We start from the raw sequence: 26946 nt of genomic DNA on the forward strand, positions 1-26946 counted from the left end.
AAGGTTATTATTTAGAAAGCCATTCTTAACATGGGGAGGGGAGGGTGTTTTGTAACTATTCTGTACTTTAACCTTACAATTTAATAATAATAATAATAAAAACAGATATCGTAAAACTTAAATACTATTTACCAAAATAATAGCGCGGATCAAATAAGTGCGCTAGCAACCTTTTTCTTTTATCAAATTGTTAGGTGAAAGTACAGAATAGTTATAAAACACCCCTTCTCTCCCCGTGTTAAGAATGGCTTTCTAAATAATGTTATTTCAGCGCAGTAACAACTGCACATAACAAAAAAAAGGCATAACTTGTAATGTTTTTATTTTTATTTTTTTTTGTCTGTGTGTCTACTCGATTTCTGATCGTTTTTTTTGTTTGTTTTAAAGTTTAATACGTATATATATATATATATATATATATATATATATATATATATATATATATATATATATATAAAGTGATTTTCAATTTAAAAATTAAAAAAAAAATTTTTAATTTAAAAATCAAATTTTAATTAAATTAAAAATCAGTTTCATAAGAAGGAACAACAACAAAGTCAAACAAAGTTGACTTTGTTGTTGTTCCTTATGAAACTGATTTTTTATTTAATTAAAATTTGATTTTTAAATTTAAAAAAAAAATTTTTTAATTTTTAAATTGAAAATCACTTTACTTAATATTGAATTAGCTCTAGGACATTTAACTATCGAGCTTATTATATATCTAAATTACAACGAGCACGAGCATTTCCTGTATTTTAATTAAACTAGTAATTTCACTGTTACATTAAAATACACTTAGCTCTTTAGACTATTATTCTAATCTCCTTTAAATTATATATATATATATATATATATATATATATATATATATATAACAAATAAATGATAAAAGCCTATATTCCAAATCTCAAGATGTTCCTATTTACTTGCCCCCCCCCCCCACGAGGGCAGAGTTAGACACAAAGTCGGTTTTTGTAGGGAAAATCCAACTCCCCAAAAAGAGGTACTCTGATAGGAACAAAGATAAAAATCGCCTCAATCATTAAGGATTTACACTGACCGAGGACAGAAAAAGTGAAGTGTAACAGATACTACAACGTGATCTTGGCTCGACGACCAAGGAAGTTGTCTATCTTAAAATTTATTCCTTTAAGATTCTTGACATGCACAGTTGATGTCAGCGTACTTAAAAGAATAAATTGTAAGATGGTCAAGATCTTGAAATTTGGACTTTTGTCATTTATTTGTTATATGCTCTGTAATTACATTGAGCTTCATAAATTAAAGGATTAGTATAAATAAAAGGTATAATATAATTGAAAAAAAAACATACTTTCACCTCAGATTAAATAATTCAAGGGGGTTATTTTATAATTCAGAGATTCGGAAAAGTGGTATAAAAAAAAAAAAAAAAGCAAATACATAACAAATAAACGTTACCAAAGGCAAGATAAGTTACTTTTTGTCTAGCTGGGTTGGTTTGTAGTGTTTTTATTTAATGTGAAAATATTTTATTTGGCTCGAAAAACAACTAGTGTCAACCGTTACACGAGCACAAGAAAAAATAATGGCCGCGTAACAAATATATTGCGCCCATTTTTCCATTTTGTTTGTATAGTAGTTGTTTTTCAACCCAAAGAAAAATGTTACATTAAGTAAAAATACTAAAAACCTACACAGCTAGGTAGAAAAGTAATTTATCTTGCCTTTGGTAACGTTTATTTGTTATGTATTTGATTTTTTTGGGCCACTTTTCGAATCTCTGTGGATTGTAAAACAAACCCCGATTCGTTACATGGTACTTTTGCAGTTTATGCGCTATTTTTTTACTATGATTTGCAAATTAAATTTCTAGGGTATTTTGTTTATTAAAATGTTAAGTGAAAGTACAGAATCGTTACTTCCATCTCTATCTTAAGAATGGCTTTCTAAATGTTATTTCAGCACGGTCCGTAAGTATCAAAATTGCCAAAGTATTTAAACTTTTGAAAATAAAAATTATCAATGTGCAAAAAAAAAGTAATTAATAATGCTGAAATATTAACGTTATTATTAAAAAAAAACGGTACTTATGCACTTTTGTTACTGTGCAGAAATAATGTTATTATTTAGAAATCCATTCTTAACATGGGAAGAGGAGTGCTTTCTAACTATTCTCTACTCTCACTTAACAATTTAACATAAAAGATATAAAAATGAATTTAACTTGAAAATCATATCTAAAAATAAAAAACGATAGCATGGTTTGTTTTTTGCATAAGCACCTTAAATTACGTTGCTGTAATTTTTATTTCTAAAATCTAAATAATTTGGAAATTTTAATTTATAAAATAATATTTGGTAGTTTTATCCAATTTCAACCTGTTTTTGTTTTAACCATAAACTAATTTCAGGTTTAGTTCAGTAAAAATTGATTTAGTTTGGTTCAAATTCTGAAGAAGCACTCAATATTTTTAGATCTTGTTTTTCAAATTTATATTTTTATCTTTCATTGCATCTACAGAATTTGAACGTATCTTTCTTGATTTATAAAAATATTATGAAATATTGTGTGATATATATAAACGCACACAAATAATCGTGATTTGTAAAAATAAAAATTAATGAGAATTGTTATCGACATTATAAAACTGGTTGATATGCCGTAAATACTAATTTTTCTATTCACAAAAAAAATCAAACATAAATTTGCAGATGAGCGTACTTTGTGTAACCCCCAACCTCCAAAAGATTTGACTTTTTATTATTTTTGTTTAAAATTTTTCACATTATAATGTGAACAGCAAAGAATTTGAAAAGAAAAATAAATGAAATAATAAACAAAAACGAATATTTTATTTATTTATTATTTTTTTTTTTGTGAAATTTTACTTTTTCAGGGGATTACCGGTGATTTTATGACCATGGCAGTCGAACTTAGGGTTAATGAATAATATAAATAATAAAGAAACTACCTTAAAAGTTTAAAATATCCTGTACATAGATTTTATGTTAAATTTATACACGAAACTGATCCCCCATTCTAAATTTTAGAATGTTTTGTTTCCTTATAATGTGATCACACGGAATTGCCTAAAAAAAAAAAACGTATACTTTAATTGGCAGAGGAGGATGGAGTTGATCTCTGGAGCAAAGAAGCATTTTTTTTTGAGCAAGTTCATGTCCAGATTTATGTCCAGTCAATGCAGTTGGCGTTGAACAACCGCAGATTTACACAGAAGAAAACCACAAATTAGGTTCTTGCATATTTTCGTCACGTTTTAGATGAAACAGATTTTGGTGTACGATTTCTCGTTTTTTTAGGTTAAGCAACCTTTTGTCTCCAAGCATCTGATTCATAAAATAGGATGGATTCAAGTGATGCCTAGAAAACTTAGTTTTGTCTCATTTTTGATAAGTTTTCCAGATTTTGTGAAGATGATTATGGTGGCCGAGATGCATATCTTAATGTCCTGAACAGGTTCGATTTGTGCTCCATCTGAGGAGATCAAAATGGTAGTTGTTTAGAGGTTCAGGTGCACATATTTCGTTTTGGGGGCAAATGAATGCTGATCACACATGACAGTTTGCAGCGGCCAAGCCAGCCAGTACCGGAACCAGAGGTACATTCAACGTCGGCTTTGATTGTGTGTGTAACTAGCTGACTTCCTGGGTGTCGGTCCTGGATATGACCTTAAACTATATCCAGTGGTGAGGCCCCAGCTTTTGGGCTTTGGGGAGTGTGGAGCCACCCTTTAATTGCCATTGCTCCCAGGTCCACTCTGACCCGGAGTGGTAGTACCTGTTAGGGTCCTAACTATGGACTAAATAGAAACGGACTTGAAAACAAAAAATATATTGTATTAAAAAAATTTTCTTCAAAATCTTTGGATTCGGCATTAAATAACCTGAAAAGGGTTGATATGCCGTAAAACAAAAACAACCAACCAATCCTGGGTGTCTTCAATCCTAAAGTGGTTCAGAAGCTATTGCTTTGTGGGTGAACTCTCCTGAGTTGTGACACGCAGCATGACCAAACCAACAAAGCCGCTTTATTAAAAGCACTTGGTTAAGAGGGATAATCCTGCATTGCAGCCAGATTTGTGTATTGGGGACAAAATGGTGACAGTAGACCTGTCGAATTTGGTGGAGGCAGTAACACTACCAACTTTTTGAGATCGGCAACTCTCAATAGCCATGTCTCTCGGCCGTAGAGAAGGCTTGTCCAAACAAGTGCCTGATAAATCCAGGCTTTTGTCTTTATTATGATCTCTGGACAAGACCCCAAAAAGGTTGTAGGCGGCTGAAATCATGTGGGACATTAGTGATTCGGATGTTGATGTCCTCCGACCTCTGACAGATGATGATAAACATTGAGCCAAGGTATTTGAAGCAATTGACCTCGTCTATGGTTTCCCCATTTATAAGAATCTTGTTTTTCGCAGAGGGTAGGAATCCTGCGAAGAGGATTTTTGTCTTTCAAAGCATTCACTTTCATGCCAATCTTGGATGTTAAGTGTTGCATTTTGTCGATGGCTGATTGCATGTTAGAAAACTTTTCTCTGAGAATGGCTATGTCATCAGCATAGCCCAGATCAGTCGGGACAAACTTGCAGCCAACAGAGACATCAGGAAACTCGACAAATACAGTGTGGATGATCCAATCAATGGCACAATTAAACAGTGTGAACGAAAGAACAAAACCATGTCTAATTTTAGATGTCAAAGAATTCTGATTCCGTGTCCTAACAAATTTTTGTGTGCGTCGAGCAGGAATATGATTTGATAAGGTGAAGTGCCTTTTTTTTTTTTTTTTTACATAGGCATTACCATTTATCACGGCCAAGAGGCTATTCGAGGCTTAGTTAAGAATTCATCTGCATTCATTGTCTCCCATAATAATTATTTCTATGAAATTTTAGGAACATTCACAAACAATCCAACATTCTGACATACATTTTCTACATGAATGCGAACGTTCTGTATGGATTTGATTCCCTAATCAAGAAGAGGTGTCATCAACATCGTTGAGGTCTATTTAGAACTTCGACTTCGTAATGACCGTTGTGGTGACGTTTCAAAGTGAAACCATCCGCAACTGTAGTGGCAGAGCGGAGGGTGTAGTTTAAAAGTGTTTCTATAATGATGCTCGATAACAAGCAGAGCAATATATTTATAGCTGTGGATATGTTTGTTACATGTGAATTTGTATATGCGTGCGTGCGTGTGTGTGTCATGAACTGGAATTGTGTTTTTATGTTTTAACATTGGAGCAAAGGGTGGAGTAGGTGCTAGTGTGATTGCAAGAGTTAGAAATGGAACTTGCGTCCATTATTAACTATCAGAGTTTTATCACTGTCGATCAAGGAAAGGAGTCTATCAGGTATGTGTATGCCGTGTGATGAAACATGGATTGAAGGACATGCGTTGCATGGATAGAAGTGGTATGAGAATGATGTGATTGATGTGTAACTTGAGATTTTAAGATGAGCTTCTGATGAGCTCAAATGAAAGATGAAATCTAAACAATATAAACGTGTGTGCAGAAAAGTATACTTTGATCATATGGTCAAGTGATAAGGATGGCTTGAGGGAAAGAGAGGTAAATAAAGACCTGGCCAGAGATAGGTTAGTTTAAAAGTCAGTTTCTTAAAGCTGTCCAATGCATACCAGCATAACAGACATTAAACTGAATACGATAATTGATTTTAAAAAATAACATCTGCTCTTAAGAAAGCAACCCTTGATATTTTGTAAAATAAATTAAATATAATCTCATTGCTTTTATTTGCCGTGAAAATCGACATTAAAGGTTATTAGGACTGAGTGAATTTTTGTTCAGTGTTATTTGAAGTGTTCTCTTTCTTCATTAGAATGATACCAAATTGTAAAAAGAAAAAAATTCAAAATAATTGGCAACTACACTTGGATTCACGGTAGCTGCTGATATTCTGGTCACATGTCGACCCCACTCGGAATTCCTGTTTTTCTTCAGATTTTACATGTACTTTTATGCCAAGGTTTTCACCTGACAAAACTTATACTGTCTCAAGCTGTGACTGAAATATGTATGCACATGTGTAGTAAGAAATATTAATATGAATAGAAATTTATACCATGTATATATATATATATATATATTACACACATACACACACACAGTTTTATTTATTCATGCTTAAATTAATTTAATTATACCCATCATCACCGTCGTTGTCATGATCATTGGGAATTCTACGATTTGAAACGCTCCTTCAATTTGAAAGTTGTACCAACATTGCAACTCATGACTGCCTGTTCTACGTATCGTATGTGTTGGATTGTTTTATTTATTCATGCTTGAATTAATTTAATTGCATCCATCATCACCATCGTTGTGATGATCATTGGGGAATTCTTTCGCTTTAAACATATATAAAGTTGTTTTGAAATAGTTGCATGTTAACAGCTGATGATCCCTCTTTATCTATTCGCCAATGTAAAGGTCATCCATTGCACTGCTATATAGTTGAGACCCCTTTTGTATTTGTTAATTTTCCACTGATGAGTCGGCGTATCTTTAAGATTTAGGTAGTATTTATTTCAAATATAGATTTTTAACAACTCAAAGTTCCGTTTAAATCGCTGAATAGTGTAATACTAGATGTGTAAATAGTTTTAATTTCTTAACTGGATACAGAAACTCTATGTTCATTCGAAAAGTTTGTTTATTATAAAAGCAAACAATTGTTTCAGCACAGGTTTTTATTTTAGTATTTTTTATATATTAGTACAAGCCAAAACAGTCATTTGCTTATATAACAAATAAACAAACTGTTTGGATGAACATAATGAGTTTCTGTACCCAGTTAAGAATAAAGCAGTAAAAAATTAGGACGGTTCTGAATTTTTGAGATGAGGATTGGTTATTTGTATTATTCATCGGACTACTGTTCTCATCTTGAGTGTGATTTTCATGTTTCGGTCGATATAACCTCTGACCTTCTCCAGGTGTATCTTGTCGAACTCGGGAATTTTGAGCGGAACCCATTATTTACTTCATGGGGGTAGTGTGATCTTGTTCATGACTGGATAGAAATCCTAAGTATTTCACAAATGTATTTTTTCGGTCGCACACACTGAGGATTGAACCTTCAACCTTCAGGAGAATATCACTTTTTATAATTGATTTTCCCCTGTACTCTAACCACTGCGCCACAGACAATTCTAGTATATATATTAGGAGCCTTAAACCTATATTTATTTCTAGTTGTAAATATCACTATTTATTACTAATTACTATGTATTAACGTATATCTATCTCTATAATTATTACTTGTATATATTAATGTTTTTACTTATTACTTGTATACATTATCTATTGTTTATAATTACTGGTTCTCATATAGTATTAAATTCTATACTAGGTCTACTGAGCAGTTTCTTATTCTCCAGCATATGTGCTGCTTTTTTCAGTCGTCTTATTCTCCACTGTTCATCTCTGTCTATAAAATTTTTACTTCGTCCAATAACGGTAGATGGTGTCCCTTTTTCTTTCCAGATATGGTCAGCTATACCTGATTTTTCAGTCTCCACATACTACGGCTTTTCGATGTTCTTCTAACCATACTTTCAATTGACGACACGTTTCACCTCTGTATAGTTTTCTACTTTTACATGGGATTTCATATACACAGTTCTTAGTCATGATTTTTTTTCTGTAGGGGGCTTGACTCTCATAAGCTTTTTCCGGAGAGTTGAATCATTCCTGAATACTGTCTTGATGTCATATGGATTACATATTCGTTCAAGTTTTTCAGACAAGCCCTTCATATACAGTATACAAACTGTGGCGAGTTTCTGAATAGTGTCCTTTTGTGTTTGGTCCAGATTTCTTGGAGCTGATGTCATGCTCTCTGGATAGTTGTTTTGGTGGAGGGTTTTTCTTGAACTGTCCATCTCCTCTTGATATACACTGATGTTACTACATCTATAAAGTTCCTCGACAGAATTGGAAAAGTTGATATCGTTGACAATGGAAACTCGGCTGATGCTTGTTGAAGCTGACTTTCTAAAGCACAAAGTGTCTTCAAGGTCAGATCCATTTGTTCCATAGAAGGATTCTATAGATCGCGCGATCAAATTACCAAGTTATTTTCATGGCAAGTGCTAGACTGAGCTTCAATCTATGGCACCCCTCGCCGAACTTTCACAAGAAACACTCGTCTAGCTGTAAACACTATCAATAATTCCCCCCACTCTTTATCTGTGCCTAAACCTAAACATAGATTCCATGAACAAAGCTTCTTTCTTAGAAGTGCATGCCTGTGGAATTGTCTTCTGCTTTCCAGCTAACTACAATCTGATTGTCTTCAAGTCCAACATAAACAATTTCTTGATGAGCCGTTCCACTTAAGTTAACAAATTTACCAAATTTCAATTACTAACGATTACTATATTGTCCAATTAACTACTGTACACTCTTTAACCCTTATCCTCCAGTGGCCTCTCGGCCTTGATAAGTGGTGATGCCTATGTAAAAAAAAAAAAATGTCAGAAACCACATTAATCAGCACATTTTTGTCAATCTACAAACATCTAAACTGGCTTGGGCATACCTTAAGATTGGCCCAAGAGCGAGAATTGCCAACTAAGTGCTCCAATGGACACCCGATGGAAAAAAGAGAGGAACACCAACAATGAACTGGAAACGGATAATCAAGAAAGATTTGATTGCAATCAGAAGAAACTGTGGATTTTGCTTCAGATTAAAAAAAAAAAAAAATGGCATAACTTGACTACCTCCTGCATCGCAAAATATGGAAGTTCCTAAATGTAAGTAAATAGAATTCAACCTGGTGCTGCCCCCTGTCTTTCTAGTTAATCTTAGAAAAGTGTGTGGTAAGAAATCGTTTCAAATTGTCAGGCTTGCTCAGCATCATGAGGAACACAATTGATGAAGAAAGATGAATTCAACATAACCCATCTGTGGATGCGGTTTCAAGTTGAAGTAAAATCAGTGTTTGTCTAGCCACACTGAAAATCTGTGATACAGAGTAAACACTGTCTGTGGATGACTATTAATTCATATAAAGTTGGGAATGTTTAGATAATTGCATGTATAAGATTCACTTCTAAACTAATGAACTGATCATTATGAATTTTTAAAACACGTGAGTAATGTGGGCTATATTTAGTTTTATGCAAAGATCAAATGAAAGCTGTTCGTAAAAATTCAGATAACTGATTTTTTGAGAAATTAAAAAAATATCAGGCATCAAATAATTATTTAAATTTCAAACATAATATGGGTGCAATCTCTCATTTTAAAAAATGCAAATATTTCAGAATTACATTCAATTTAATCCAAAGTCATTAAGCAATATTTTGTGAATTTCGTTTTTTTTTTTGTTTTTTTTTTCAATGCAAATAATATAACAGATTTTGATCAAAGTTAGAATATGGGTTCTAGACATAAGGTTTAGTAGTGTTGATTTTAATTTTTGTAAGGGAACATCAGTGGTACAAAGCTATTCAGGTTTGGGTGTAGGATCATTTTATATTTTTTGCTTTGCTATTTCGTTTCAGCCGCACTGAATATACGAGTAGGACTTAGTTGTAGTATTGAAATATACTTATGGCAAGTGAGCTAATATATAATTTTTTTTCTTTTTCTTTTTTTTACGAGTCACCACTTATCAAGGCCCGGAGGTCACTCGAGGATAAGGATTAATGAGTGTACAGTGGTCAAAGGGAACATGTCGTAGTAACCGTTAGGAAATTTGGTAAATTGGATTCGAGAATTTGTTTACTTGAAGACAATCATATTATAGTCAGTTGGAAAACAGAACAGAGTTCCACAGGCTTGTAGTTCTAAGAAAAAAGCTTTGTTCATGGAATCTACATATATATTCATTTTGGTCCCCCCGACAAAAGGAGAGTGGACCCCTTCACCCTTGTCCGTTTATCTGTTCGTATTTTTCTCAATAATTACGCCTTGGAATTTTTTTGAAATTTTGCACGAACATTAAACATGATATGAGTAAAAAAGTAACAGAACGGATTTTCCGGGAAAATTCTAGTTGCTCTCTACAGGTGCCTTTTGGGTTAAATGGCTAAAATTGACATTTTTGGGCTTATTAAAAAACAATTGATGTCTTGGATTTTTATAAAACTTTCTAAAAAGTTGTAACTAACTGATTTCTATATAATTTTGTTTGTCTATACCTCACAAATAACTCTTGGGTGTGCCCCAGGGGCTTTTTTAGGGCTAATAAAAACACTCCATTTTTGGTACTATTTTACCATATTTGTCCAAAATTTTCTTTGTATGTCTATTTAGCAGTTTTGCATGGTGCTGAACTCAAATTAAAATGTTAAAGTCTTGGGGACTTTTGAGGCTAAATGGGGGGAGGGGTAACTGATGGACAGTCATTTTTTTTTTTTTTTGCATGGTGCAGAACTCAAATTTACATATGTTAAGGCCTAAAACTGCACTGTTTGTTCATTTTCACCAGGAATTGACGTCCTTTTGGGGCTAAATGAGGTGGGGGGGGGGGACGGCAAATGTTGAACCTAATCGTTTTTTTTATGCTTTGTTCACTGTGCACTCACAGGGGACCATGCAAGCTTCACTTTTTTTTTTAATATAAAAATCTGCTTGGTTTAAGACACCTCAACCTTTTTTCTAAACAGAACTTATTGTTGGTCACATTGCATACGTAAACTGCACAGTTGTTCTAAAGAATCATGTGATAATATGTGAATGTACACACGGTCTCAGTCGAAACCAACTAAAGAAAACTGAATGAGGACTAATTAAACAAAAGCTACAAAATTATATCAATTAACCGCAAAGATTCGAGTGAACTGCTAGAAATTTACACAAAAGCTTTTAATGGGTGGTGGAGGAGGTAAATTTATTTCTTGAATCTCAGAAATTTGAACGAGAAAAAAACAACAACATTTTTTTTATTCCCCCCCCCCACACACACACACACTCAAGGCATTATATATCGTTACTAAAGAGTGATGGGGCCAGATTTACTGGGAAGTTGGACAGAAAGAGGTTTGTTCAAACAACATTTAAATTATTTTATATTCGTATGATCAAAAAAACAAAATATACAGAACTCTGAGCGTTAAAAAGGTGGAGAAACGGTCGGTGACAAAAAAACAATCTAAATGGTTCTTGTTGCATGCAAGAATTATTCCAAACCTATGAAAAAACTAGACAAGACGAAGAAAACGAACAGGAAATGAGTTTTGAGGATTTATTCAATTTGAAATCACAGTTCTAATATTACTATGAAGCCAGGTCTACTATGCTCCTGGGATATCCAGGCATGTTAAGGAGTCAATACAAGTGGCCAGCTGTATATGGTCAAACCACTTAAGGCCCTGAACACACAAAGCATCCGTAATATCACCAATATAAATTTCTTATGAAGAACAGATGTTTTTTTAGAAATTGACTTCTAAACTAACCGATCTCTGGCAATATTTATTCATGGCGTTTTTTTTTTTAATTGCGTTTTGCAAAAAAAAAAAGGGGGGGGACAATAACATTAATAGTTAGTGCATTTAAATCCAGAAACTGATATCTTCAGACAGCCTGATCTGGTAGCACTGACCACAACTATGGATGGACTTTAAATTAACAACTTGTGTTCATAATAATCGTATAACGAATTATTTACATTAAATATCAAGTAACGCCGAGATTGTGCAAGTTAAAAAAAAAACATTTTTATATTTCTCTATCGTTCTTCAGATGTTCATTGCAGTTAAAAGCCGCTCATCATTAACAAATAATCAAGTTTTTACAGATATTTAACCCTAATGTTTATGAAGCATCTCATGGGATGCAAATGATGAAGCAATTGGAATTTTATGATTGATAGCACTTTTCTCTTCATTAAGCTTTAAAGCCTGAATTAGACGGTGTTTGACATATGTAATTTTTTAAATTGACATATGTCATAGTTGATGCTTTTTTTCTCTGCATCTTCCGGATATTTGCAGACTTTAGTGGTTAACAGCTTGGTCCGAGCTGTTCCTGAATTCGTTTAAGTAGGTAGTCATGATGCTGACATTATCCATCATGTGTATGAAGCCTAATGATGTATGGACATGAAACCTGACCAGTGAGGGTTGAAGACATGTGTTGCATGGAGAGAAATGATATCAGAATATGATATGATAGATGTACAATGTGAATCTTAAAGACCTCATGACCTCAGAGAAAAATTAGATCTGGGCAGTACAGAAGATCTTGATGGTATGGCCATGTTGAAAGAATGGATGTGAGTTCTTGGGTTTAAAATAAAAACTTGATTATTCGTTAATGACAAACAGTTTTTAACACCATCTAATTCAGGCTTTAAAGCCCAATCAAGAGAAAAGTGCAATCAATCATAAAATTCCAATTGCTTCATCATTTGCATCCCATGAGATGCTTCATAAATATTAGGGTTAAATATCTGTAAAAACTTGATTATTTGTTAATAATGAGCGGCTTTTAACTGCAATGAACATCTGAAGGATGATGGAGCAATATAAAGATGTTTTTTTTTAACTTACACATGATCTCAGCGTTAATATTTAATGTAAATAATTAAAAAAATCCGCCGCCTCTATCAAAAGTTTTAGACAGGCATACATACATACATACATACATTTAAACAGACAGGTGAGATTTTTATTATGCATTATATTGTGTTTAATATGTAGTACTGATTTCAAAAATTTTTAAAAATGGGGGGAGGGGGACTGGGGGGGGGGGCATCAGCTAGAATCCAAAACCTGTAGTTCTCCAGCCTTATTTGTTACTGTCTGATCTATATAAAAAGTTTTTAAAAAATAATGTTGGTTAACTTATAAATGCATATTTGCACATGCGTACAAGAGCACTTCTAAGTCGACTTACGGCTATCAAGTTCCAATTTTTTTTTCAATTTTGATCTCTTAGCAGCTATTTTTACCAGCTAAAATCAAATTGAATTTGTTCCACTGATCCAGATCCCCTATATATAGTTTCAAGTCTGTAGACCAAGAAAGTACAGAGAAATCTGGTAGAGACGGTTCCTCACACAGATAGATAAGGTTTATATATATGTGTATGTATGTATATGTATGTATGTATATGTATGTATATGTATGTATGTATATGTATGTATGTATATGTATGTATATATGTATGTATGTATATGTATGTATATGTATATGTATGTATATATATGTATGTATATATGTATATATATGTATGTATATATGTATATATATGTATGTATATATGTATATATATGTATGTATATATGTATATATATGTATGTATATATGTATATATATGTATGTATATATGTATATATATGTATGTATATATGTATATATATGTATGTATATATGTATATATATGTATGTATATATGTATATATATGTATGTATATATGTATATATATGTATGTATATATGTATATATATGTATGTATATATGTATATATATGTATGTATATATGTATATATATGTATGTATATATGTATATATATGTATGTATATATGTATATATATGTATGTATATATGTATGTATATATGTATGTATATATGTATGTATATATGTATGTATATATGTATGTATATGTATGTATATATGTATGTATATATGTATGTATATATGTATGTATATATATGTATGTATATATGTATGTATATATATGTATGTATATATATGTATGTGTATATATATATATATATATATGTATATTATTTATTTATTTAATATAATCAGATCCTTTTTAGTCAAAAGAAATATTCAGGTTACACTTCCAAATAAATGATGCTCCAGGAGTTGATTATTTATCTTTATAAATGACTTTCCGGATACAATTGCGTCCGAGATGGGTATATTTGCTAATGACACCAGACTGTGGGAGAAACTAATGCATACATATCCAAAGCAACGTATGAAACTTAAGAAAATGACCTCCAGTCAAAAATAGTTACATTTAATGCTACTAAGACAAAACTGCTTTCCTTCAGCAAATATAAGAAAAACCTTTCCAATTAGCATAGCTAATAGCACCCTACCTGAGTATCATTCAAACTGTTCTGTGCTCCCGCAACGTAAATATCTTCTGAGCAATGTAAAAATCAGCAAAAATACCAGTTCTTCACTTTTTTCACATCTTCTAGGCTTTCTACTCTAATAGCTTCTTTTCTCAAATGTTTGCATATGCTATTCAGACCTTGCTCCTTGACTGTGCAACAAAACATGCAGAAATTTAAATGTAATGTGAACAAACATCTTGCAACACAACTTCCCACTTAGGATGCTTCCTATAAATCTAGCTTCGCTTACATCTTGGTGGCAATTCTTAAGATAATGCTTTTCGTTGTCTTGTGCTGAGGTTAGATGTTTTGTGAATGCCTTCCAATTTCTCCTGTCCATCGACGTTGCAAGTCATCAACTCTGTTTATGATTGCTTGCGAAAGCAATCATTTTATTATACGGAAATTTGCTGAGAATTTTAAAGTCTTTCTATTTGACAATTTGAATTTAACAAATTCCTTTAAAATTTCAAATAGTAATTCATTCTATTTGTCCGCTATTACAAATTGATTAAAAAAGCTGACTTGTTTGCAAAGAAACCAAAATGCATTATTTAGTGGATTCTATTTTTAAAAAAATAGGATTAAAAAATATTTTATTTTACACATTTGAATTTAAAAAAACATTTTTTTTTTTAAATAATTGATTAATTGATGTATGAATAAAATAAAACCTTGGTGTTTTTTCTTCTTTCTGTTCCAGCTGTGGATGGGGCATCCCATTGGATGCCAGACATCTACCAGCTATCGCAAACATTCCAACCGAGAGATCCTAAGATTCTAACCGTCCCTTTTAAATGCAATTGTTTATATCTCTCTTGCACTTGGTTCATCAGGTATATTTGACAGGTAGTTTATGAAATTATTCTTCATGAGTCCGGTTGCTCCTATAATTACTGGAATGATGGAGATCTTCCTAAGATTCCAGTTTCTTTTCATGTGATACATAAGACATTTGTATTTTATCTTTTCCCTCTCACCTATCTTTAACCTCCCATCATTGGGGACACTAACTTCTACTAAGGTTGCTTCTTTCTCCTTTTTGTTCCCTATCACTATGCCAGGTTTAATAGTTCCGTTTTCTAAGTATATAGTTGTAGTAAGTGTCTGTTCGAAATATCATTCGTTGACAAGAAAGGAATAGGCAGAGTACACATTACAAAGACAGTAGTTCTTATTATTTCTAGTAAACCAATTGTTTTTTCACAATAGACTTTATGTTTGACACAATACATAACACCTATTTGTTTTGGGAAATTTTCAAAACCTGCCAAGAATGACTAGCAGACTGCTATTAATTACAAATTACGTCATGTTTATTTGTTTAATTATCCCTTTTATATTTAAGTGAATTAAAGTTTTTTTCTTTTTTATTGGTATTTTGTAAATCATATGGGTTTGAAATTTATCCTGTTTTTATAATTCTTGAGTATTGTTAGTATAAAAATTACTTACACACATGTACACAGAATTGAAAAAGTAAACTTTAAATTTTATTTGTAGCTAGCCGAACTACCTGACATTGTCGAACCAAAGATGTAACATATTTGTATTAAAATTTGTCTCTTTACTTCTGTCTGTTTCTTTCTATATATTGATATTTGATATTCCCTTGAGACTTCCTTCTTCGCTTTAGAGGAAGTCAGTTCAACCTGCCTAGAGTGAGAGCCACTGGCTTAAACTCTTAAGATTGGCAATATGTATTCTCTCAGCATTTCAAAATGTTTTTATTTTTAGTTTGGTTTCTTATGACTTTTATCAACAACTCCATTCCAACATATTAGTGTGTCCTTGTAAGTACACTTTGTGATTCCCTAGGAATGGATGTCAGTCATCAGGTTACTGTATATTAAGCTCTGTCTATCTTTCTCTCTTTCCGGTTTCCATCTCCTTTTTTTTCTTCACAGCCAGCATATTCCTGTCTATGAACACACACACACACACACACACACACACGCAGATATACACAACTCTTATTTATACATTCCTCAAGTAATGAGTCGGCATAAGGGAAGTAACTGCTTGGTTAAAAAATCAGAATTACTTCCCTTAGTATATAAAATGGATGGAAATGAACCCTCCATTTCCCCACCCTGGCAAAATCTGTATCAGCTTAGGATAAAAGAATGACTAATTTTTTTTTTTTTTTTTTTTTTTAAGTTTTAGATTTATTCATCTAGAGCAACATTAATCAAGAAAATATAAATTTTGTCAGTATTCATTTGTTTTTGTTTTGCACATATAAAAATGTAACTGTTTTTTTTTTTTTTTTTTTTTTTTTTTTTTAAATCACATTCACCCCAAGGTCATTTACATTCTTTAGAAAAACAATTATCCTTTTTGTTGCATTTCAATTAAAAATTTTAAAAAAATAATGGATAGAATAAAACAATAATTTTTTTTTTTTTTTTTTAAATAGTCACTAAAACTGCAATAACAAAAAAGACAATAACTTTCCTGTTTGAATAAAAAAAAACAAAAAAAAACGGAGCAAAACTTATTCTGTACAGAAATCTAAAAGTTTTGATAGAAAACTAGGAAACTATCAGCAAATGATGTTTTTTTCGACTACTAAAGTTCTGATGATAAAATGCACAAAAAGAGAAAGAAAAATGTTCAGGATGCCTATGTTGTTAATGCTTGGCATAACCATGAAAGAGGTCTAAGTTTTTAAGAAAAAATTGAGAAACCAAGCATTGATAGGTACTTCTACTAGTATGTTTTGTTTTTTCTATAACCGGTGCATACCTTCCATCCAAAATAACAAATAATGTCTGAATGTGTGAAGTTAAAAAAAAAATTGTTTTAAAAAGAAGTTTTTAAAAATGTAAAGTTTTTTTAAAAAAAAAAAAAAAAAAAGGAAAAAGATTCGCTTTCTCAATTCATGAAATGAATTTGTCTACCAATTTTTAACTTTCAATGTTTATATATCTATTATGTGCTGTGTGTTTTGATTCTTTCTGAATTTTACATATTACATCGCTATGTATATTTCTCTTCAGGAACTTTGCTTTTTTTTTCTGATGAGTCAACAGAATGGAAATATTCAATGTTGACATACAAATATTGATTGTTCCTTATGAACGAAACAAATCTAGAAAATGTACCAAAGTTTTTATTTGAAAAAAATGATTGATAAAACCTTGAATTTTGGAATATGGCAAAATTGTTTATTTATAGTTTCTGTTATATCTTGACAAACATAGCTTTTGATTTAAAAAATAAATAAATAAATAAAGGGATTGGTATACACAAAAAATAGAAAATATTTACAAAAACATACATTTTCGCAAGAGCCAAGATGTCCAAGGATGGAGTACTGTTACCACATCTAGGCAGAAGCTGCTAGAAAGGACTTATCCTGCCTTGATAGTTCAAAATATATTTCATAGCCTCATAGGAGATGTCCTTTTCTTTTCTTACAACCTCTTTCTCACAGAAGAGATGTTGCAAATTTTTCTTTGTTTTATTGTTATTTTCATGGCAAGTGCTCGATTGAGCTTCAATCTATGCCCCCCCCCCTCACCAAACTTTCACAAGAAACACTCATCTAGCTGAAAAACACTATCAATAATTCCCCCCCACTCTTTATCAGTTCCTGTGGAACTGTCTTCTGTTTTTCTGCTTTTCAGCTGACTACAATATGGTTGTCTTCAAGTCCAATGTAAACAAGTTCTTGATGAGCCGTTTCACTCACGTTAGCAAATTTACCGAATTTCCATTAACGATTACTATGTTGTCCAATTGACTACTGTACACTCTTTAATCCTTATCCTCGAGTGGCCTCTGGGCCTTGATAACGTGGTGATGCCTATGTAAAAATAAAACAAAAAACTGCTAGTATATATAAATTGATGCAATATGTATGCATAATCGGCACAAATAAATACTCCTTGTTATAAAGTGAAAGATGTTATTGGAGACGTGCTCCATTTCATGAACGCCACCTACTTGCTTTGAATCCACACCACTCCCAATTAAATGGAAGATTCTATGGAAATCATTCAGAATTTGTTTAAAAGGGCAAAATATTTCATGAAGATAATTATGAAATCTTTTTAAGCAACAGCCATAATTGTTACAGCCTGAAAAAAAAACTCACTCCAGCATCAGATTTGGCAAAAATAATGTCTTGATTTACTTTTTTTCATTTTACTTTCTGCGAGGTTGAAACTTCAAACTGAGGAATAAAACATTTTCTGAAAATTTTTTTTTTTTAGTCATACAAAATGTTTAAATTAAAAAGAAAACGTTTTGCAAAGTCAAAAACAATTTTCTTAAAAATAACCAACCCGAACAATGAATAAATATTTGAAGATATAAAGAACTTGAAGCATAAAGTCATTTTTGAAAATGACTGAATTTTTTTTTTTTTTTTTTTTTTTTTTTTTACAAAGGAGTCGCTATTTATCAAGGCCCGGAGGCCACTCGAGGATAAGGGTTAATAAGCGTACAATGGGACAATGTAGTAATAATTGTAGTGGAAATTTGGTAAATTGGATTACTTAAGGGGAATGGCTCAAGAACTTGTTTACATTGGACTTGAAGACGACGTCAGCTGGAAAGCAGGCAAAAGGAAGAGAGTTCCACAGGTGTGCAGTTCTAAGAATGAAACTTTGTTCATGGAATCTACGATTAGGTTTAGGCACAGATAAAGAGGGGGAAAATTATTGATAGTGTTTTCAGCTAGATGAGTATTTCTCGTGAAAGTTTGGGGGTGGCATAGATTGGAGCTCAGACGAGCACTTGCCATGAAAATAATGATAAAACAGAGACAGGCTCGCAACATCTCTTCTGTGAGAAAGAGGTTGCAAGGAAGAGAAAAGGAATTCTCGCACTAGGCTACGAAGTCTGTTTTGAACTTTGTCAAGGAAGGATAAGGACTTTCTAGTAGCTCCTGCCCAGATCTGGCAACAGTAAACAATCCTTGGACGTCCCTGGCTTTTAGAGAATTGCATCAGCAGTGAGATATCTACTGGATCGATAGAATGATCCCCCCATTTTCCCAGCATTCTTGGCAACAGATTTTATGTACATGTTCCGTTTCAGATCAGGAGTAACGGTCAAGCCCAGCAGCTTGTCAAAAGATGGAGCCTCCTCAAATTCAGCACTATAAAACCCAAAAATGGTTGTTTGGTTGTAAAAAAAATAAAAAAAACAGCCAAACCAAAAACATGAATAAATATTTAAAAGATATAAAGAACTTGGCGTATAAATTTTTTTAAATGGTTGATAAACCAGCAAAATTATGCCCTCCTGATTTCAATTCAGTTGGTGTCAGGTGGTTAACCGCGACAGTATAGGAATGCTGAGTCCCTTAACTCTATCCTCAGTAAAGACAACAACTATGGAAGGCAGTAATTACTGAGGATACAGTTAAGGGACTCAGCATTCCTATCCCGTCGTGGTTAATCACTTGACGAAGGCTAGTGGAATAGTTGGTCGAAATGCTGTGAAACAACTATAAGGATGAGGATAACAGTCTGCAAATAAACATTTTAAATACTTTGAATGATTTTGAAATGAAAGAATTTTTACAAATTATCAAATATATTGACGTCTTAACACTGCATGGTTATAAACAGTGAATAAATTTATTTTTAATTTCTTTTCTAATAATTTTTTTTTTTTTTTTGTAGTGATATAAAGTCCAAAACTGCAGTTGAGTCTGAAGAAAGTGACGTAATGTAAGTTTCATTTTTTTCATGTTTTCAATGTGAAAATATTTGCTCTTCACTGATAGTTTAGATATGTCTGACAAATTTTCGTTTCAGGATTAACCTCCAAAAATGTTGCTTTATTTAATTTTTTTTTTTTTTTTTTTTTTTTGGCAGACGTTTGTGCAATTAAAAAAAAAAAGTTTTTAATTATTAATCGCACATAAAAGTTTTTTATTTTTAAAAATATTTTTTTTTATTACATTTTCACCCCAAACAAGGCACATTGCACCTTTGGTGTAGGGGGCTACTATCAGGGGCAGCAACTACTGGGGCACTATGTTGGGATTTGGGCAGCAAGATGTCGGTTCACGTTACACTTAAACTTCTGCATGTCAGTACAGTTAGGGAAGCAGGGGCCTGGAATGGAATTCCAGAGTCTAGCGGTTCTAGGGAAGAAACTACAGGAGTAGAAAGATCTTTTACATCTAGGGATCTTTATTGTGTGGGGGTGGGATTTAGCTGCAGTCGGGTTTGTCGAGGGTGTCTACGTTGTGGGGGCACAAGTGTCTGCAGTTATGTCTCCCCTTTCCCCGAAAAAAAGAAAAAAATGGAATTTCTTATTTCCTTGTTTAAGTTTTTTAATCTTTAAAATTCAATGAATGACCTGAAGACTTTTGTTTAAAGTGCGAACACATCAAGACTGTGTGCGGAATCTGTGTTTTTTTTTTTTGTTTTTTTTTAAATCCTAGAAGCATTGTCCATGGAGTTTCCGTACGGATTGTTCGAAAGAGCTGCTGTATGCTAATGACTTAATATTTGCCTGTGAAACAATGGTAGGTTTACTTAAGTTCAAAGCTTGCGCGCGAATGCTATGGAAAGTAAACGTCTGAAAGTATTGATCGGTAGTTGTAATGTTGGAAATTCCTTCTCCTCAGTTTGTGGTACGAGCATTGAGTGCAGCTCAATTTTTTGTGGTACATGCACACATGCGATACGCAACAAGTGCAGCGTAATTATTGTTAGGTTGAGAGAGGATATAGTGTAATATCTATTGGGAGGAAACAATGGAAGTGTTTCGGAGTTAAAAATGCAGCCTTATGGAAGAAATGAGGATATAATCGTCATTAAAACTTTCCTGTGAACATCACCAAGGCTAAAGTTTTGATCAGTGGTTGTAGGGTTGGATTTTCCCATTCCCTGAAAAAAGTAAAATTTCCATGCTCAGAGTTTGTGATAAGGGAGCCAGATGCAACTCAATATTATATATGGAAGTGAGAGTTGAGGATATGTGTTGCATGGAGAGAAATGATACGAGAATAATATGATGTAAGTGTATTGTTATTCTTAAAGACAGGTTTAGGTTTTATAATCTGATAAGATTAAATCTGGACAGCATACGGAGGCGTATGCAGAACAGGAGGCTTTGATAGTATGGTCATGTTTAACAAACGGATGAGAGTTCCTGGGGGGGGGGGGTTATGGATGTAGTGTCACACAGTGCATTGTGCGGAAACATCTGCATGCAATACACGCGGACGATGAAACGCTTTGGATAATTACGGATTTAAAGGGGTTCTGCTAAAATCGTCATATTTTAAAAACCAAAGCATCTTAAGTTCTCAAAATACCTTCGTTTTGTTCGAAAATGAATATAATTTCAAATAAATGAATAAATAATAATGTACATTTATATATTTTAAGAGTTTTAAGCAAATAAAGTGATAAAAATGTTAAGATCCTAAAATGGCGTTTTCGGTAAGATTTTCTAATGACCCACCCCCTGATTTGTAAATGGGCGTGCTGCATTTCTCTTAAGAATTTCGTCATGAAATTTGGAAATTAACTAGAAGAGATATCACTTTTAATAGATTCAGTTGTCGAAAATTCTTTTGACAAATCATTTTTTTTTTTTTTTTTTTTTTTTTGTGTTAAAAAAGACTTCAACATGACGAGTTTGGAAAATTTTGAAAAAAAATTTCTTCGGACATCCACTGTTAAATAAATCAATCTTTTTATTACATTTATCCGTTAAAAATAAAAATGTAACCGGCTTTCTCTTGTGGTACTGATCAGTTTAAAATCATGATACCTGGAAAAAATCGTTCTGTTTTTAAAAAGTATCCAAAAACGATCTGTAGAAGCAGCAGCAGCTTCTATCGCTGATATTACTGTAAACAAACTTTTTGTTTTGTTTTTTATTCCAGAACGAATTAAAAATTAAAAAAAAAATGAAACTATAAATATAAAAAAAAATGTTCTTACATATTTGGTTGGAGTTCATATTATCTGAACATAATTAGCATAACTAGAGCTATTCGGTTATCAGAATATATAAATTTAAAGCAATCCGCCGTTATTTTTGGTCAAATTTAAAAAATATAGTTGAAAAACAAATATGTAACGTGTGCACTTTTATTCATTACATTAGTTTTTAACGGTGAATTAAACAATGTTTTGTTTAAAAAAAAAACGAAAACGTGAAATATGATCTTTTTGCTTCATATGTGCGAGCAGTAAATATATTTTTTTTTTTTCATCTTTTTTTCAGCGGATTATAATTGAATGGATACTCTTCTACCCAAGTATATACACACACACACACACACACACACACACACACACACAAAATCAATATTTAAATATTTGTAGGAGGTGCTCAGTTTCTAGTTAAGTTCTTATTTACTTGCCTCCCCGCGAGGACAATTAGACACAAGGTCAGTTAATGTGAGGAAAATCCAGCTTCCCAAAAAGGGTCAATCTTGATAGAAACAAACATAAAAATTGTCTCCGTCATGAAGGATTTCTCCTTCACTGACAGAGGACAGAAAAGGCAAAGTGTAGCATCAGAATACTACAATGTGATCTTGTCCAGAAGTCCAGGTAGAGAAAAAAAAAACGTCTTAAACTGGAAAGTTTAACAAAATAATGTGTCACTCGGACAAAAAAGTAATTGAAAATAAAACCAAATTTATAAAAAATTTGAACGATTTGTTAGCTTTAGCAAAAAATGTTTTCTGATATTTAAATAAGTGGGCAAAAATACTTAAGTTTTCCAAACGTTACGTTTTCTGTTAGTGACATCACTTGTTTTAAATAAAATTTATTTTTGTCTATTTGTCGTAATTCTTAAGTTTCACACTCCTTAAGAATTACGACAAACAAACAAAAATAAATTTCATATTTAAAAGTAATTTGATGTTCAAAATCTAAGATATAACATTTTCAAAATCTAATAATTATGACCCACTAACCGTAAATATGGGGGTCAAACGCCTTAAAAAAAAAACAAAAAAACTCCCTTAATCCTACCTCTAACCCTAGGTATAAGTGGCAAGCTTCTCACCAAATTTCCTTGGTAAGCTACATATAAGTGTCAAAAAAAAAAAAAAAATCCATCCTTAAAGAAAAGTGCACCATTTATCACCCATAAAAATAAATTAGTCAACTGTCCTAAAATGCTAGAATGGTTTCGAAATGGCGAATTAAATTTATGTGAATCTAACCCCCACTCTAAATTCTAAAATTGTTTTTGTTTTGTTTCTATTAAGTCTTCAGGGTGTTCACACATAAATTTTCCTTAGCTCTATCATTAACCCAAAGTCAGAGTGGCAACCTCCCCACCCTCTATAATAATTGCATAAAGACCCCCTAAAAACCACTCATAATCGTCTTTAGAAAGAAAAAAAAAAGGCACACAGGATTTATCTCCGATAGAAAAAAAAAAATGGTTAACTGCCCTAAAACACTACAAGGCTCAAAATGGGGAATCATTTTACATTAAATTCTAAAATAATACTTGTTTATCTTTCATTAAAGTTTTTTTAAGGTATTCACACATAATTGCCTACAAAGGTAAAATTGCATATTTTGGAGAGGCGGTCAGATGGGGTAGGGGTTAACGGAAGGTATTAATCTACAATAATACCAAAGAAATATTGCAATATATTCATTTTTAAACAGTCCTAGATTTCGATTTCAGTTATTTGTACATAAAATGCATTACAATTCAGCTTTGAGTTCTTTAACTTCTTTTCTTTTAATGGATACATGGCATTTTTAAGAAATTGCAGCATATTTATGTGCATTTACTGCAGATTATTTGGAAACCATTCATTTTTTGGAGATTTTTGGTAGCATATTCTAATTCCTAGCACAAAAATGCACTTATATAAATACACTTATAATAAATTGTGGAAGAAATTCGATTTAGATTTTAGCCAATAAAAATAGCTGCTAAGTGGATTGAAAAAAACCCGAACTGGACAGGCATAAGCAGATTAAATGTTACTTTAATGCATGCACAAATATGCATTTATACGTTTAACAATGTTATTTTTTAAGTTTTCATATGCGTATGGACTTAATTCAGATGGTAACGAATAATGTTGGAAAACTAGATGTTTTGGGTTTGATTCTAACTGATGACACCCAAGTCATATTTTTATTTAACTTTTAACATCACTACTATGTATTGGGTACAATATAATAACTAATAGAGTATTGACTGTATAATAATAAATATGAAATCTGCATGAATTAAAATAGCATTAAATTGAAATAGACTTTATAGCCGAGTGGGCGATGCTTTTTTCCCTACCAAAGATGTTGCATGCCTCTATCCCACAAAAGAGATGTGCGAGCCTGTCTCTGCTTTATTATTTTTATTGCAAGTGCTTGTCTGAGCTCCAATCTGTGGTCCCTCCTCGTCAAATTTCACAAAAAACACTCGTTTGGCTGAAACCACTATCAATAATTTCTTTTCCTCTTTATTTGTGCCTAAACCTAAACGTAGATTCCATGAACAAAGATTTTTTTTCTTAGAACTGCATGCCTGTGGAACTCTCTTCCATTTGGCTGTTTTCCAGTTGACTACAATTTGATAGTCTTCAAGTCCAACATAAACAAATTCTTGATGAACTGTCTCCTTAAGTAATCCAATTTACCAAAGTTCCACTACTAACGATTATTAAGACATGTTCCCCTTCACCACTGTTCACTCATTAACCCTTATCCTTGAGTGGCATCCGGGCCTTAATATAGTAATACACACGGACGAAAAAACGCTTTGGATAATCACAGATTTCAAGGTAGTTCTACTAAAATAGCCATATTTTTCAAACCAAAGCACTTCAAGTCTTCAAATTACTACTGTTTTGTTCGGAAATGAATATACTTTCAAATGAATTAATGAATATGAATGTACATTATATATTTTAAGAGTTTTAAGCAAATAAAGTGATAAAAATGTGAACGTCATAAAATGGCGTTTTCGGTAAGGTTTTGTAATGACCCCCCTGTTTTCTAAAGGTCCGTACCGTGATTGAATGAAGAATTCCGTCATGAAATTTGGGAAACAATCAGAAGAGGTGTTAATCTTAATACTGTCAAGTGTCCGAAATATTTTTGACCGTTTCTTTTTTTGTCGTGTTAAAAATAAGACTTTAATATGACGAGTATCGAACATTTTGAAAAAAAAATTCTTCGGACACCCAGTAGTAAGTAAATCAATCTTTTTACTATCTTTATCAATTAAAAGTATTATTTTATGTTGAGTAGGACCGCGGTAATTGATAATTTAAAAGGACCTACCCGAAAAAAAAATTGTTTCTATTTCTCGAATTTGGTCAAATTAAGTTAGTATTACTAGAAGCAGCAGCAGCTCCAGCCTGTAGAATCAGCAATAGCACAGTGTAAACAACACGCGTTCTTTAATTTTTATTCAAGAACGAATTAAGAAAAACATGAAAATATGAATATAAATGTTCTTATGTTTAATTAGAGCTATTTTGTTATCAGAATAACATTAGTTTAGAACTATTCGGTTTTCAGAATGTATAATAACAACAATCCCAACCAATTTGGCATTATGAATCTGTTGCAATTTCTCACATTTCTCGTCAAATTTAAAAACATGGTTAAAAAAACAAAATAAACTTTTGTAGATATATAGCTTGCATGCACTTTTATTCTTTAAATTAGTTTTGAACAGCGAATTAAAACAATGTTTTACTGCGAACAGCCACAAATGTTTTTTTTCAAAATCAAAATAAGTATCAAAATCTCGTTTATACATAGATTCGAAAAAGTTGTGAAAAAACAAATATGTAACAAATAAATGTTATCAAAGGCAAGATAAGTTACTTTTCTACCTAACTGGATAGTTTTCTAGTGTTTTTATTTAATGTAACATGTTTATTCAGCTCGAAAAACGTACAGTGTTTACCGATGTATTGGAAAATTAAAAATGGCGCCCGGCCCGACTCTCTTTGACACGGTAAGTTTGAGAAAAGGAGTTAAAAATAAAAAAAAAACTATACAAAATACTGTTAAAAACTCACCAAATATATGTCAGCCTATGTTACGGTAACATATATTGAGCGAGTTTCTAGCAGTATTTTGTCTACTTTTTTATTTTTAACTCTTTTCCCCAAACTTACCGTTTCAAGAGAGTCGGGCGCCATTTAAAATTTTCCAAAACATCGGTAAACACTGTTTTCAAGCTGAATAAACATGTTACATTAAATAAAAACACTAAAAAAATTATCCAGTTAGGTAGAAAAGTAACTTGCTTTTGATAACATTTATTTGTTATATATTTGTTTTTTTGAATCTGTGTATAGTAATACAAACCCTCAAAATCTATATCAGTATTCTTGAAGTTTTAAAAGCAGTTAGAAAACACATCAAACTACAATTAGGAAGCTTTTTATTTCGTTATTTTTTTTTTTCTACTTATTAAGCGAAAGATATTTTTACAACCTGCTCCAGCGTAGTATAAACGGCCTATTTCAACCTCGAAAATAGAAATCAACAAATTTATCGAATTTTCTTTGACTTCACCTCTAATCCAAATTATGTGTGACAAGTCTCCTCCTAAAACACTCTTTAACCCTAACAATAACACTAAGTTCGAGTGGCAAGCCCCCCCCCAACAAAATACCTCTGTAAGCCACATATAAGCATCTAAAACAAACAAACAAAAAATAGATCCTTCCTTAAAGAAAAATACACATAAAAATAAATTGGTTAACTGTCCTTAAATGTTAGAATGGTCAGGAAATGGTGAATTATTTTACATTAAATTTTTGTGAAACTAACCGCTCCCCCCTCTAATATTGTTTTTGTTAGCTTTGTCTGTCAAGTTTTCAGTATGTTCACACATAATTTTCCTTAGCCCTACAATTAATTCAAAGTCCGAATGGCAACCCTCCCCATAT

At 32.2% G+C, this 26946-nt stretch overlaps 1 protein-coding gene across 1 annotated transcript in view; it reads left to right on the forward strand.

The window, feature by feature from the left end:
• Window positions 1-26946, forward strand: part of LOC145259091 (ubiquitin-protein ligase E3A-like) — a 78850-nt gene that overhangs the window by 1247 nt on the left and 50657 nt on the right. The window contains exon 2 of the mRNA XM_080116736.1: window positions 19709-19756. Coding sequence (XP_079972862.1) covers window positions 19709-19756 — 48 coding nt within the window. The remainder of the gene's footprint in view (window positions 1-19708; window positions 19757-26946) is intronic.

This window comes from Euprymna scolopes, chromosome 34 (genome assembly GCF_053919585.1).
Source record: "Euprymna scolopes isolate OS-2025 chromosome 34, ASM5391958v1, whole genome shotgun sequence".
NCBI classification, from domain to species: Eukaryota; Metazoa; Mollusca; class Cephalopoda; order Sepiida; family Sepiolidae; genus Euprymna; species Euprymna scolopes.